Here is a 12,283-nt window from a genome sequence, read left to right on the forward strand (position 1 = left end):
ATTGTTTCACACGGGGTTGTTTCACACACAGCGCAGCAGTAACTCACTTGCATATTAGGGAAAAATATCAACATAATATCCATCCAGTGTCTGCTCCCTTAGGTGAATGCCTGTGTGGTTCTCATTTTCCTCAAAGGTGGAGGCAAGGGACTTGAGCACTGATTGAGAACCCAAACACCCCCAGGGCCTTGGGGATCCTGTGTCACTGTGGGTTAGGCAGCACCTCCCTAATGTGTGTGGTGAGCACCCCCCACCCCAAAAAAGACCATGGTTCCACTTGCCCTCTCCTACAGAGAGATGGGGTGGTGGTGGTGAGATCACCCCAATCAGTGGAGGAGAAGAAGCCCATTCTTTGTTTTGCTGGAGTTCAAATAGATATCAAGCACTTTGAAACTGCCCATAGGAAAATATCTTTTACAGAAACCATAGTCTGTAGCATTCATATTGAAGGTGTATGCCCTAACCACTTTGGCTTGAAAGGTTCACTGCACAGGTCAGTCAGAATATCTGCTGTAACTCTGAAAAATGGGCTCATATAATCTTCCAAGAGCTGAAGATGAAAGGAATTGCCTTCAGATCAAGTGTATCATGAAGGAATAACAGTTCAGATAGTCAGTGACAGCCACACATCTCCTTCATCTGTGGGTCACTCAGGACTAGACAACCACTGCACAAGACATGCAGTGACCGTGCTTCATTGTTCAGAAGTCCTTCCAGATTTCCTGTTATTTCCAAGTGTTTTTAGACAGAGATCAGAGATCCCTTGTGTATTGAGTATTGTGTAGTGGCTGTGTTAATCCTTCCACAGCTTTCTTCAGGTGCTTCCTCAGACTATTCAGATATTACATCTATAGGCATAGCCCATCTCTCCCTATATCAACAGACAGAGTTGTGGAAGTCTTTACCAATGCTAGAAAGTCTTCTATTGATGGACTCAGGAAGGTCCCAGTGGGGGAGGGAACAGGCCCCAGGCCATTGGCCCACCATGAGTTTTCCTAGTGATCATAATGACCAGTCTGCACATGTGGACATAGCAGCTATTGTGGCATACACTTGTACATGAACATAGATTTTTTTTTAACCACCATGGTGCAGAGGCTCCGTGCCTGTCTTCTGGTTTAGTCTTGGATCATTTCAACCCACTCAGCCTGGAGGAAGTCGACGGAATTCTCTCCTCTGCACGCCCAACAACTTGTGATTTGGACCCGTGCCCCTCTCGGCTGATTAAACCTTGCCTGAGGGAGCTTGGATGTCTTTATGGGACATCATAAATAGATCCCTCTTGGAGGGGCACTTTCCAACGCCCCTAAAAGAGACCCTGGCCCGTCCCTTCCTGAAAAAGAGTACAGCAGACCCGGCCGAATTGGCGAAATACCGACCGGTCTCGAATTTACCGTTTTTAGGTAAAATTATAGAGAGGGCAGTGGCGCTGCAGTTGCACGGCTTTCTGGATGACGCTTCCGTCCTGGACCCTTGCCAGTCCGGCTTTTGCCCAGGCCATGGGACGGAGACAGTGCTGGTCGCCTTAGCGGATGACCTCCAGCAGCATCTGGATCGAGGCTGTGTGGCGGTGCTGATGCTGTTAGATCTGTCGACTGCGTTCGACATGGTCGACCACCGGTTACTGACCCGCCGCCTCGCCGATGTCGGGGTTGGGGGGTTGGCCTTACAATGGCTTTCCTCCTTCCTCAAGGATCGAGGACAAAGGGTGGCAATCAGGGGAGAACTCTCCCAGAGACGCATACTGCATTGTGGGGTGCCTCAGGGAGCAGTTCTATCGCCGATGCTATTTAATATCTATATGCGCCCCCTTGCCCAGATTGCCAGGAGGTATGGGCTTGGGTGTCACCAATATGCAGATGACACCCAGCTCTATTTGCTAATGGACGGCCGGCCTGGATGCGTCCCAGGGAATTTGGACCTGGCACTGAAGGCTGTGGCAACTTGGTTAAGACTGAGTGGGCTGAAATTGAATCCAGCGAAGACAGAGGTCCTTTGCTTGGGTCGGGGCACTCTGGGAGGAGAAATATCTCTCTCGGTTTTTGATGGGGCGCCGCTGAAGGCGGCGCACCGGGTCAAGAGCCTGGGAGTTCTACTGGAGCCTTCATTATCAATGGAGGCCCAGATAGCAGCCACAGCCAAGTCAGCCTTTTTTCACCTGAGGCGGGCGAGGCAGCTGGCTCCCTTCCTAGAGCGTCGGGACCTGGCAACAGTGATCCATGCAACGGTCACCTCGAGATTAGATTACTGTAATGCCCTCTACATGGGGCTGCCTCTGTACCGAACCCGGAAGCTGCAGCTAGTGCAGAACGTGGCTGCTAGATTACTGCTAGGGCTCCCAAAGTGGGAGTACATACGGCCGGGACTGTGTGAACTGCACTGGCTGCCAGTTACTTACCGGATTCGTTACAAAGTGCTGGTCATTACCTTTAAAGCCCTATATGGCCGAGGACCTGCCTACCTTAGGGACCGTCTCTCCCCACATGAACCCCAGAGAGCACTGAGGTCAGCAGGGAAGAACCTGCTGACTATCCCCGGGCCAAAAGAGGTAAAACTTCAAAGTACCCATAAACAGGCTTTCTCTGTTATGGCCCCACAGTTATGGAACCAACTTCCAGAAGAAATGCGGACCCTGCGGGACTTTGAGCAATTCTGCAGGGCCTGCAAGACCATTTTGTTTCGAATGGCCTTCACAGACTAGAACTGCTAAGTAAGTTCGCCATCTAGGTAAAATAGCACAATAATTTTACTGTTTTAGAATTTTAATAGCTTTTAATTAATTGTGGTTTAAAATGTTGTTTTGTACTATGTATATTGAACTCTGTTGTTAGCCGTCCTGAGCCTGCTTCGGCGGGGAGAGCGGGATATAAATAAAAGGTATTATTGTTGTTGTTGTTGTTGTTGTTGTTATTATTATTATTATTATAGTAGTAAAGCTGCAGTATTGCAGTCTGAACTCTCTGCTCACGACCTGAGTTTGATCCCAGCAGAAGCTGGTTTCAGGTAGCCAGCTCAAGTTGACTCAGCCTTCCATCCTTCCGAGGTCAGTAAAATGAGTACCCAGCTTGCTGGGAGGAAAGTGTAGATAACTGGGGAAGGCAATGGCAAACCACCCCGTAAAAAGTCTGCTGTGAAAACTTTGTGAAAGCAACGTCACCCCAGAGTCGGAAATGACTGGTGCTTGCACAGGGGACTGCCTTTACCTTTTTAAATATTTTCTCAGATATGTGGGTAATACCCATCCTTAATCCCCAACTAGAGCGCCTCAGTAAAGTTTACCTCTTTCCAATAATGAATAACCATTTGAATCACTGGTAATTTTTTGTCAGGCTGCTTTGCTGTGGTACAGTTACCTTGGTGGTCTTAATTTCAGGTATGCATATTAGTAAACAGTACTGAAGACTGGTCCATGGTACTTACAAATAATTTCTGGAGTTAAAAACAAACTGTTCTTTCTGTGTCTTTTTCTCACATTTAACTCTATCAACAAGAAGACATTTGTTATTTTTCACTATTTTAAAGTTTTCTACATAGACAATATTATGTTGTTAAAAGTTAGATACCCATCTAAAGAGTGTCGTCTTTCCTCAGTGGAGTAGGTGTCAAAAAGAAAAACCACTGCCTCTCAGCATGATTATTCATTCCCCAGATGTGGGGTCCCATCTCCAACATTCTTTTAGAACTCAAGAGGATATAATTAACACCAGAGAGATCACTTTCTGCAGTACATAAACCAATGTATAAGACAAATTCATGAAAGATATATTGTATAATAGTTACATTGCCAAGTTCTGTTGCAGATGAGTTGTTGAAGCACTTCCTGTGAATTAAGTTTGATTGCTGAGAATGTTAAGGGGGTGGGAAAATTTACATCTTATATATTTACAGAAAAGTAAGCTTGTTCTAGAATAACTTTTTCATGTGAATTCATCATGTACTGCAGTTGGGGGTCAATACTTTTTATGACAAAGAAGAGATATCTATGTAAGAAAATAATTATGTATGAAGCTCCTCCTTCTTTTAATAATAGTCCATAATGCCTTTCTTGGTGTACCACATACAGAGGTGTGTTTGTAGATCACAAAAGAGCCCTTTGATTCATACAAGAGAGATAATGAAAAAATTTCATAAATACTATCCGATTTTGATCCTTATTTGTTTTCCAGCCATCTGAATTGAATATTAACCCCTATGAAATATGAAAACTCCTGCAGTGCAGCAGAATGAAAACCCAGCTATGGGACATTTATTTATACCTTTGTAAATTGTTCAAAATGTTTTAAGAGACTTGTAGTAATTCAGTTTCTTGTTGAAAAGAACAAAGCAAACCCTTGAATATGCTATTCTATTTTACCAAGTACTTATTAGGAAAATGAAAGCAGTGTGGGTCTTTGGTCTGAACCATTTAATTTGCGATGAATTGCTTGTATGCATTGCCAAGGAAACAAACATGCAACACCAACAGAACAAAAAAGTATACTTTAAAACACTTGGGGGGAACCCTGGTAATATTCTGTTTTCAGTGTAGCATGCACACTCCATCAAAGCATCATGTCAACAAACCATTTATACAGCAGAGCTGAGACTGTACTTTTGAAGACCTAATACTGCCCTCAAAATAATTAGCTTCATTTCCTATGTCTGTCATTCCATCATATCCAAACTTCTCTTCAAATGTATTCTTTTAATTCACAGCCCTGATAGATGAAAGAATAACTACTGTTCATTAGGGTTGTAGAATCTTTCGGGCTCAAGTGCCGTGTTCTACTGGAGAAAGTTTTTCTTCCAGATGTTTTGTTCTCAGCTGCGGAGAACATCCTCAGTGGCATTGCAGCCAGAGCAGGCATTCTGACCTTCTTGGCTGCTGTGTATTGAGTGAGGCCAGGGCTGCTGGAGAGCTGCTATTTCTAGGCTGGAGGGGGTGTGGTGAGAGGGCAATTGGTTTGTGAATGTACCCATTGTTTGGTGGAGCTTCCAGGAAGGGTGGTGATAAGGAAACTGGCTGTGGAATATGACCATTGTTCTGTGTTGATTGCTGGGAGGATTGGAAGAGGTGTGAAGATAAGGAAGATGGTTGTTGATTGTGCTGATTGTTCTCTGGAATGTGCTGGTTGTTCTGTGACCTTCTGCAATTTGTAGTCTGTAGGGTGTTTTGCAGAGCTGGATACCAAGAATGGTGGATGGAAATGCCTTCTTCCTTTCTGTTAAAGTTGTGCTGGTGTTTGTAAATCTCAATAGCTTCTCTGTTCAGGCGGGTGTGATAATGTGAGATCGTAGAAAGGACTTCAGTTCTTTCAAAGTGGATGACGTGGTCTCCTTCTTGAAGTGCATGTTCAGCGACAGCTGATTTTTCTGGCTGAAACAAGCGACAGTGTCTCTTGTGTTCGGTGAGGCGGGTGTTGATACTGCGTTGGGTAGTGCCAACATAGACTGCACCACAGGAGCAGGGTATTTTGTAGACTCCAGGGGTTAAAAGTGGATCTCTCATATATGAGAGACACTGTTGCTTGTTTCAGCCAGAAAAATCAGCTGTCGCTGAACATGCACTTCAAGAAGGAGACCACGTCATCCACTTTGAAAGAACTGAAGTCCTTTCTACGGTCTCCCTGGCCTCACTCAATACACAGCAGCCAAGAAGGTCAGAACGCCTGCTCCGGCTGCAACGCCACTGAGGATGTTCTCCGCAGCTGAGAACGAAACGTCTGGAAGAAAAACTTTCTCCAGTAGAACACGGCACTTGAGCCCGAAAGATTCTACAAACCCTAATGATGATGCCAGCCGTGAAAACCTGAAATCTTTGATAACTACTGTTTACTATGCTACATTCTTACACTGAAATGTAGCAGAACCTTTCACGTATGTTCATGATGATGAATATATACTTATATTAATTTATTCAAAATATATGTAAGCATTCCTGATGAAGGAACCTTTAACTCTCAAACTTTGCCCCCAAATAGCGATGTCCCCATGTGACATCCCTGACAGGGTCATACAGGGACGCTCTGATTTGAGGGCAAAACTCTATGGTTTGAGGGCAGTTTTACCATAGAATTTGCCCTCAAACCAGAGTGTTCCCACATGACATCCCTGACGTGATGACATAACTTCTGTATGATATCATTGCATTGACAACATTGCTGTTTGGGGTGAAGCCCTGCCACCATCCCAGAAGGATCCCTCCCTCCCCCTGCTAGTGAGAGGAAACAACCTGACAACCCTAGGGAGAACTGATCTCTGTAGTCTAGAGGTGAGGTATAATTCCGGGGGGTCCCCCAGGCCCACCTGGAGGCTGGCATCCCTATTTCCCCAGTTACTCCCTCAAAGCTCCACCAATTTTTCAGGCTGGAGTTTGCAATCCTAAACTGAACATGTTATATAACAGAATATGCCAAAGCCTCCAGGGAGAGGTTTCTTCAGGACTTTTGTTTGCTTTGTTTATTAATCACTGCTAGCATGTTTAGAGCCTAATGAAGAGCCAGTTTGGTGTAGTGGTTAAGTGCGTGGACTCTTTTCTGGGAGAACTGGGTTTGATTCTCCACTCCATATACACCTTCTGATGTGACTTCGGGCCAGCCACAAGTTCTCTCAAAGCTGTTCTGCTCAAGAGCAGTTCTGGGAGAGCTCTGTCAGCCCCACCTACCTCACAGGGTGTCTGTTGTGGGGAAAGGAAGGGAAAGAAGATTTGTAAACCGCTCTGAGACTCCTTTGGGTAGAGAAGGGTGAGGTATAAATCCAATCTCCACCTCCTTCTCCTCCTCCTCTCCAAAGGAATATTTCTTCTAATATTCGGTTACAATTTTGACAGAGGATGACTGGGTTCCAGTCCCCTGCTTGACCTTGGAAGCCTGCAGTGTGACCTTGGGCATGTGGCAGTCTCTCAGCCTGACCTACCCTCATAGGGTTATTGTCACAGGGATTAAGTGGAGGAATGAGAAACTATGTGAAAAGCTGAGTTCCTGATCAAGGAGAAAAGCAGGATATAAGTTTGTTATTGTTCAGTCACACAGTCGAGTCTGACTTTTTGCGACTCCATGGACCAAGTCGCGCTAGGCCCTTCTGTCTTCCACCATCCGCCGAAGTCCGTTCAAATTCATGTTATAAATACAAAATAAATAATAGGAGATCAGTATTTCAAATACTAGTTTAGCTGCTAAATCATCATGTAGCTTGTTTCCCTGTTATAATAATGAAAATGACATTATTTTCACAGCATTCTTTGTCAGGAAGCTAGGAATAAGATTAATAAAGCACTCTGTTTAGCTGGTATTTTGTTGGTGTGATATAGATGATCTAGAATAATTATTTTATTATTTTATTTAAAATATTTATATGCTACTTTTCTACCCAAATAGGTTCCCCAAGGTGGTGAATTTCAAGGCATTAAAACATTTAAAACAGCATTCAAAATGTATATATATTTAACAATACAATAAAAGCTTATATATAAAAACACACCAAAAGGGAGGAAGGCCAATTGAAATTTACTGAGGCACACCAAATAAAACAAAAAAAGTCTTTATCCACTGGCTGAAGACAATGACAGAGGGAGGCAGAGAATAAACCTTTAAAATGAACTAGTAAAAAATATTTATACCCCACTTTTTGAACACAGTCCCCAAGGGACATCATAATAGGTTAAAACAATACCTGAAAGAAAACTTCTGGTGGAACATTACTCCTTCTCATCTCTTGGATTGCATTCTCATGTCATAAACAAATCACAATTTGTTTGTGAGGTGAATGAACCTCAAATCACATGCTTTCCCTCCCTCCAGTTTGGTGTAGTGGTTAAGTGTGCGGACTCTTATCTGGGAGAACCAGGTTTGATTCCCCACTCCTCCACTTGCACCTGCTGGAATAGCCTTGGGTCAGCCATAGGTCTGGCACAGGTCCTTGAAAAGGCAGCTGCTGTGAGAGTTCTCTCAGCCCCACCCACCTCACAGGGTGCCTTTTGTGGGGGAGGAAGATAAAGGAGATTGGGAGCCGCTCTGAGACTCTGAGTGAAGGGCAGAATATAAATCCAATGTCATCGTCGTCTTCTTCCTCTCTTCACATGGCAAGCATCACTGGTTTTAACTTTAACTTCCAAATAATATTTTGTTTTGTTGTTCAGTCACACAGTCGAGTCCAACTCTTTGCGACCTCATGGACAAAGTCATGCCAGGTCCTCCTGTCTTCCACCATCCTCTGAAGTCTACTCAAATTTGTGTTAGTTACATCAGTAATGTTGTCCAGCTATCTCATCTTTTGCCGTCCCCTTCTTCTTTTGCGTTCTGTCTTTCCCAGCATCAGGATCTTCTTCAGTGAGTGCTTCCTTCTCATTTGGTGGCCAAAGTATTTGAGCTTCATCTTCAGCATCTGACCTTCCAGGGAACACTCTGGGTTGATTTCCCTTAGGACTGACTGATTTGATCTTCTTGCAGTCCAAGGGACTCTCAAGATTCTTCTCCGGCACCACAGCTCAAAAGCATCTATTCTTCTGCACTCGGCCTTCCTTATGGTCCAACTCTCACAGCCATACATTACTCCTGGGAATACCATCGCTTTGACTATATGGACTTTTGTTGGCAGGGTGATGTCTCTACTTTTATTATACTGCCCAGGTTTGCCATAGCTGTCCTCCCAAGGAGCAAATGTCTTTTAATTTCATGACTACAGTCACCATCTGTAGTGATCTTGGATCCCAGAAATGTGAAGTCTGTCACTACTTCCATGTCTTCTGCTTCTATTTGCCAAGGTTTTTTTGATGCTGAGTTTCAAGCCAACTTTTCTGCTCTCCTCTTTCACCCTCAACAAGAGGTTCTTTAGGTCCTCCTCACTTTCTGACGTTAGAGTGGTGCCATCTGCATATCTGAGGTTGTTGATGTTTTTCCCGGCAATTTTAATTCCGGTTTGTGCTTCATCCAGGCCAGCATTCCACATGATGTACACTACATATAAATTAAATAAGCAGGGTGACAATATGCATCCTTGTCAAACTCTTTTTCCAATTCTAAACCAATCAGTTGCTCCATATCCCGTTCTGACAGTTGCTTCTTGACCCTTATATAGATTTCTCAGGAGGCATGTGAGGTGGGTTGGTACTCCCATCTCTTTAAGGACTTGCCACAGCTTGTTGTGATCCACATAATCAAAGGCTTTAGCGTAGTAATGAAGCAGGAATAGACGTTTTTTTGGTACTCCTGTGCTTTCTCCATAATCCAGTGAATGTTGGCAATTTGATCTCTAGTTCCACTACCTCTTCAAAACCCAACTTGAACTTGTGGTAGTTCCGGATCTATGTACTGCAGAAGCCTAGCTTGTAGGATCTTTAACATGACCTTGCTGGCATGTGAAATGAGTGCAATGGTGTGATAGTTTGAACATTCCTTGGCATTACCCTTTTTGGGGATTGGAATATAAACCGATCTTTTCCAATCCTGTGGCCACTGTTGCCTTTTCCAAATTTACTGACATAATGTGTGTATCACTTTAACAGCATCATCTTAGGACTTTGAACAGCTCAACTGGGATACCATCATCTCCGCTCACTTTGTTGTTAGTAATGCTTTCTAAGGCCCATTTGACTTCACACTCCAGGATGTCTGGCTCAAGATCAGCGATTTCACTGTCCTGGTTGTCAAGGACATTGAGATCCTTTTTGTATAATTCCTCTGTGTATTCTTGCCACCTCTTCCTAATCTTTTCTGCTTCTCTTAGGTCTCTACCATTTTTGTCCTTTATCATGGCCATATTTGCATGAAACGTTCCCTTGATTTCTCCAATTTTCATGAAAAGATCTCTTGTACTTCCCATTCTGTTATTTTCCTCTATTGCTTTGCATTGTTCCTTCAGGAAGGCCTCCTTATCTCTCCTTGCTGTTCTCTGGAAATCTACGTTCAGTTGGGTGAATCTTTCCTTTTCACCTTTGCCTTTTGCTTTCCTTCTTTCCTCAGCTATTTGTAAAGAAAGCCTTATCAGATAGCCACTTTGCTTTCTTGCATTTCTTTTTCTTTGGGATGGTGCTGATTGCTGCCTTCTGTACAATGTCATAAACCTCCATCCATAGTTCTTCAGGCACTCTGTCTATCAGCTAAGCCAGTTTTCTTCAGTTTAAGCCTGAATTTTGCAATGAGTAGCTCATTTTGTACTAAACTCCAAAAGTGTTTGAATTACCTTTATTTTTCTCCTTATTTTTCTCTTCTACTGCACCTTTTGCTATTTCAATGAGAAGCTGTAGCCAGAGGCCTCAAATAGCAACTTTCCCCATTGCCTTAATACAAGAATCCACCTTCCAAAAATATGATTTACTCTACAGGCTGGTTTCATTTGTTAAAAAATGTTCTTTACTCAAGTGCTGCCTGCATATTTGGATAAGCCATAGTCATAAATAATTGCTCTTAATCATCCATTTTGGAAACAGACTAACTGCAATAGTTCTTCAACCACAGACTTAAAATATTTCTACTTTCTTTTGTATAATTTTTGCAGTCTTAACACTTTCCTGGGAGTAAGCCATATTGCGTAAAATTGGACTTACATTGAGTATACTAACAGAGGTGGGATTTTCATCCTATGACCTGATGCCTGTTTCAGGAAGCAATCCTAAACCGGTGTTGCTTAGTCTTGCTCCCTTGAAGCAAGGGTCAGAACATAGGATGATATCCCACCTCAGTTAGTGTAATGGATATTGTCTTTTCATATTATATATGATAGCTCACTTTCTTTGACAAATTTATATACATAAAGCATATAAATATTCAGAAGACACAGATAACATAATTTTCTTGGTCATAATTGTACTAAAGGCCTCATGTAGGAGTCTAAATGACATTAATGAGGAGGAACAGCTTCAATAGTTTGTATATTGCAACAAGTAGTAACAAGAGGTAATACCACGTGTGGAATATGTTGGACTTACTGGACAGATGAGGCTGAGGGAAGGGCTGTAGTTCAGTGGAATAGAATCTGCTTGATACGCAGAAGGTCCCAGGTCCAATCCCCAGCACCTCCAATTAAAAGGATCTGTTAGCAAGTGATGTGAAAGACCTCTTCCTGAGACCCTGGTGAGCTGCTGCCAGTCTGAGTAGACAGTACTAACTTTGATGGACCCATGGTCTGATTCAGTATAAGGCAGCTGCAGGTGTTCATGTCATGCATTGCTCAAGTATATATACTAATGTGCAGAAGAGGTAGAATCTCCAATTCAACTTAAAATGGCAATTCCTGTTGTTTCTATGGGTTTCAAATGTGAAATCATTTCAGTGCCTTTTGTGATGGCACATCTGCAGACAAATTGCACTATATATGTAGAATTATAGTTAGCAAACTTTGCATCATTATGTAGCTATAGGGAAGCTTGAGCATGGCAGTTGAGGTTACTCAGTGTGGGGGGGTACTATATGTGGCAGAGGAAAACAAGAGTCCAGTGCTTATGTGTGGAAAATGTTTCAAAACTGATCACCAGGTGATGGGAGTACAAAGAAAAAATTTACATGGATGGCTGCAGATCTAAGGAACTTGGCTCAGTGGGCTAGCTTGCTTTTAGCCTTTGCACGCTAGCTGACATTCTCAGCAGGGCAAACAGATAAAACTGCACTGTAGGTATACCAGAAGTTTCTTTTTAAAAACAGCTCATGTTGAAACTGAAGATACAGAATTTGTTTCGCAATCTCCATTCTTATATAGCTTTTTCACAAAATGTCTCAGATGAGCGTGACTGGAAGAAAGGTAAAAATTGACTGTAAATCAGAAGCTACATCATTCATGTGTTGCTGGTGTCACATAAATTCATGCATGTACACACACACATGATCTGTAATATATAGATCTGTTCTTACAGGAATCAAGGGAAATGTGTCGAAGGCTTTGTAGAAATATTCGACATGCTGCTGACCACTGCTACTCGGTTTCGAATGATGAATCTTCAGGGGGAAGAATTTGTGTGCCTTAAATCCATCATTCTACTCAATTCTGGTAAGTGATCCCTGATTTTATACTGTGTAACTTCAATTCAAAATGTATATTCCCTACTGCTTCTGCTGAAAATGTAGAAAATGTAGTTCTGGGTGCCTCATTATTATGGATCAGAAAACCCACCCACTGTATGTGTGCATGCATGTCAAGTCCCTCCTCCCCAGCGTGTTCTGAAATACAAGACTAGCAGGCAGGTCTAAATGCTATTCATAGGGCAAATGCCTGGACAGTCTCATGGGCTGCTTGAGCTGAAGGTCCAGCTTCCTGTCTCTTCTCCTCTGGCCAGGCCATGCCAGGGTTTAGCCAGACCAGGGATCTTCCAACA

General features: G+C 43.1%; 1 protein-coding gene across 3 annotated transcripts in view; it reads left to right on the top strand.

Annotated features, from left to right (window-relative positions):
* ESR1 (estrogen receptor 1) overlaps positions 1-12,283 on the top strand; it is a 387,454-nt gene that overhangs the window by 350,838 nt on the left and 24,333 nt on the right. For all 3 annotated transcript variants that reach the window (XM_060240922.1, XM_060240931.1, XM_060240927.1), the window contains one exon: positions 11,825-11,958. In XM_060240922.1, coding sequence (XP_060096905.1) covers positions 11,825-11,958 — 134 coding nt within the window. The remainder of the gene's footprint in view (positions 1-11,824; positions 11,959-12,283) is intronic.

This window comes from Heteronotia binoei, chromosome 1, assembly GCF_032191835.1.
Source record: "Heteronotia binoei isolate CCM8104 ecotype False Entrance Well chromosome 1, APGP_CSIRO_Hbin_v1, whole genome shotgun sequence".
Classification (NCBI taxonomy): domain Eukaryota; kingdom Metazoa; phylum Chordata; class Lepidosauria; order Squamata; family Gekkonidae; genus Heteronotia; species Heteronotia binoei.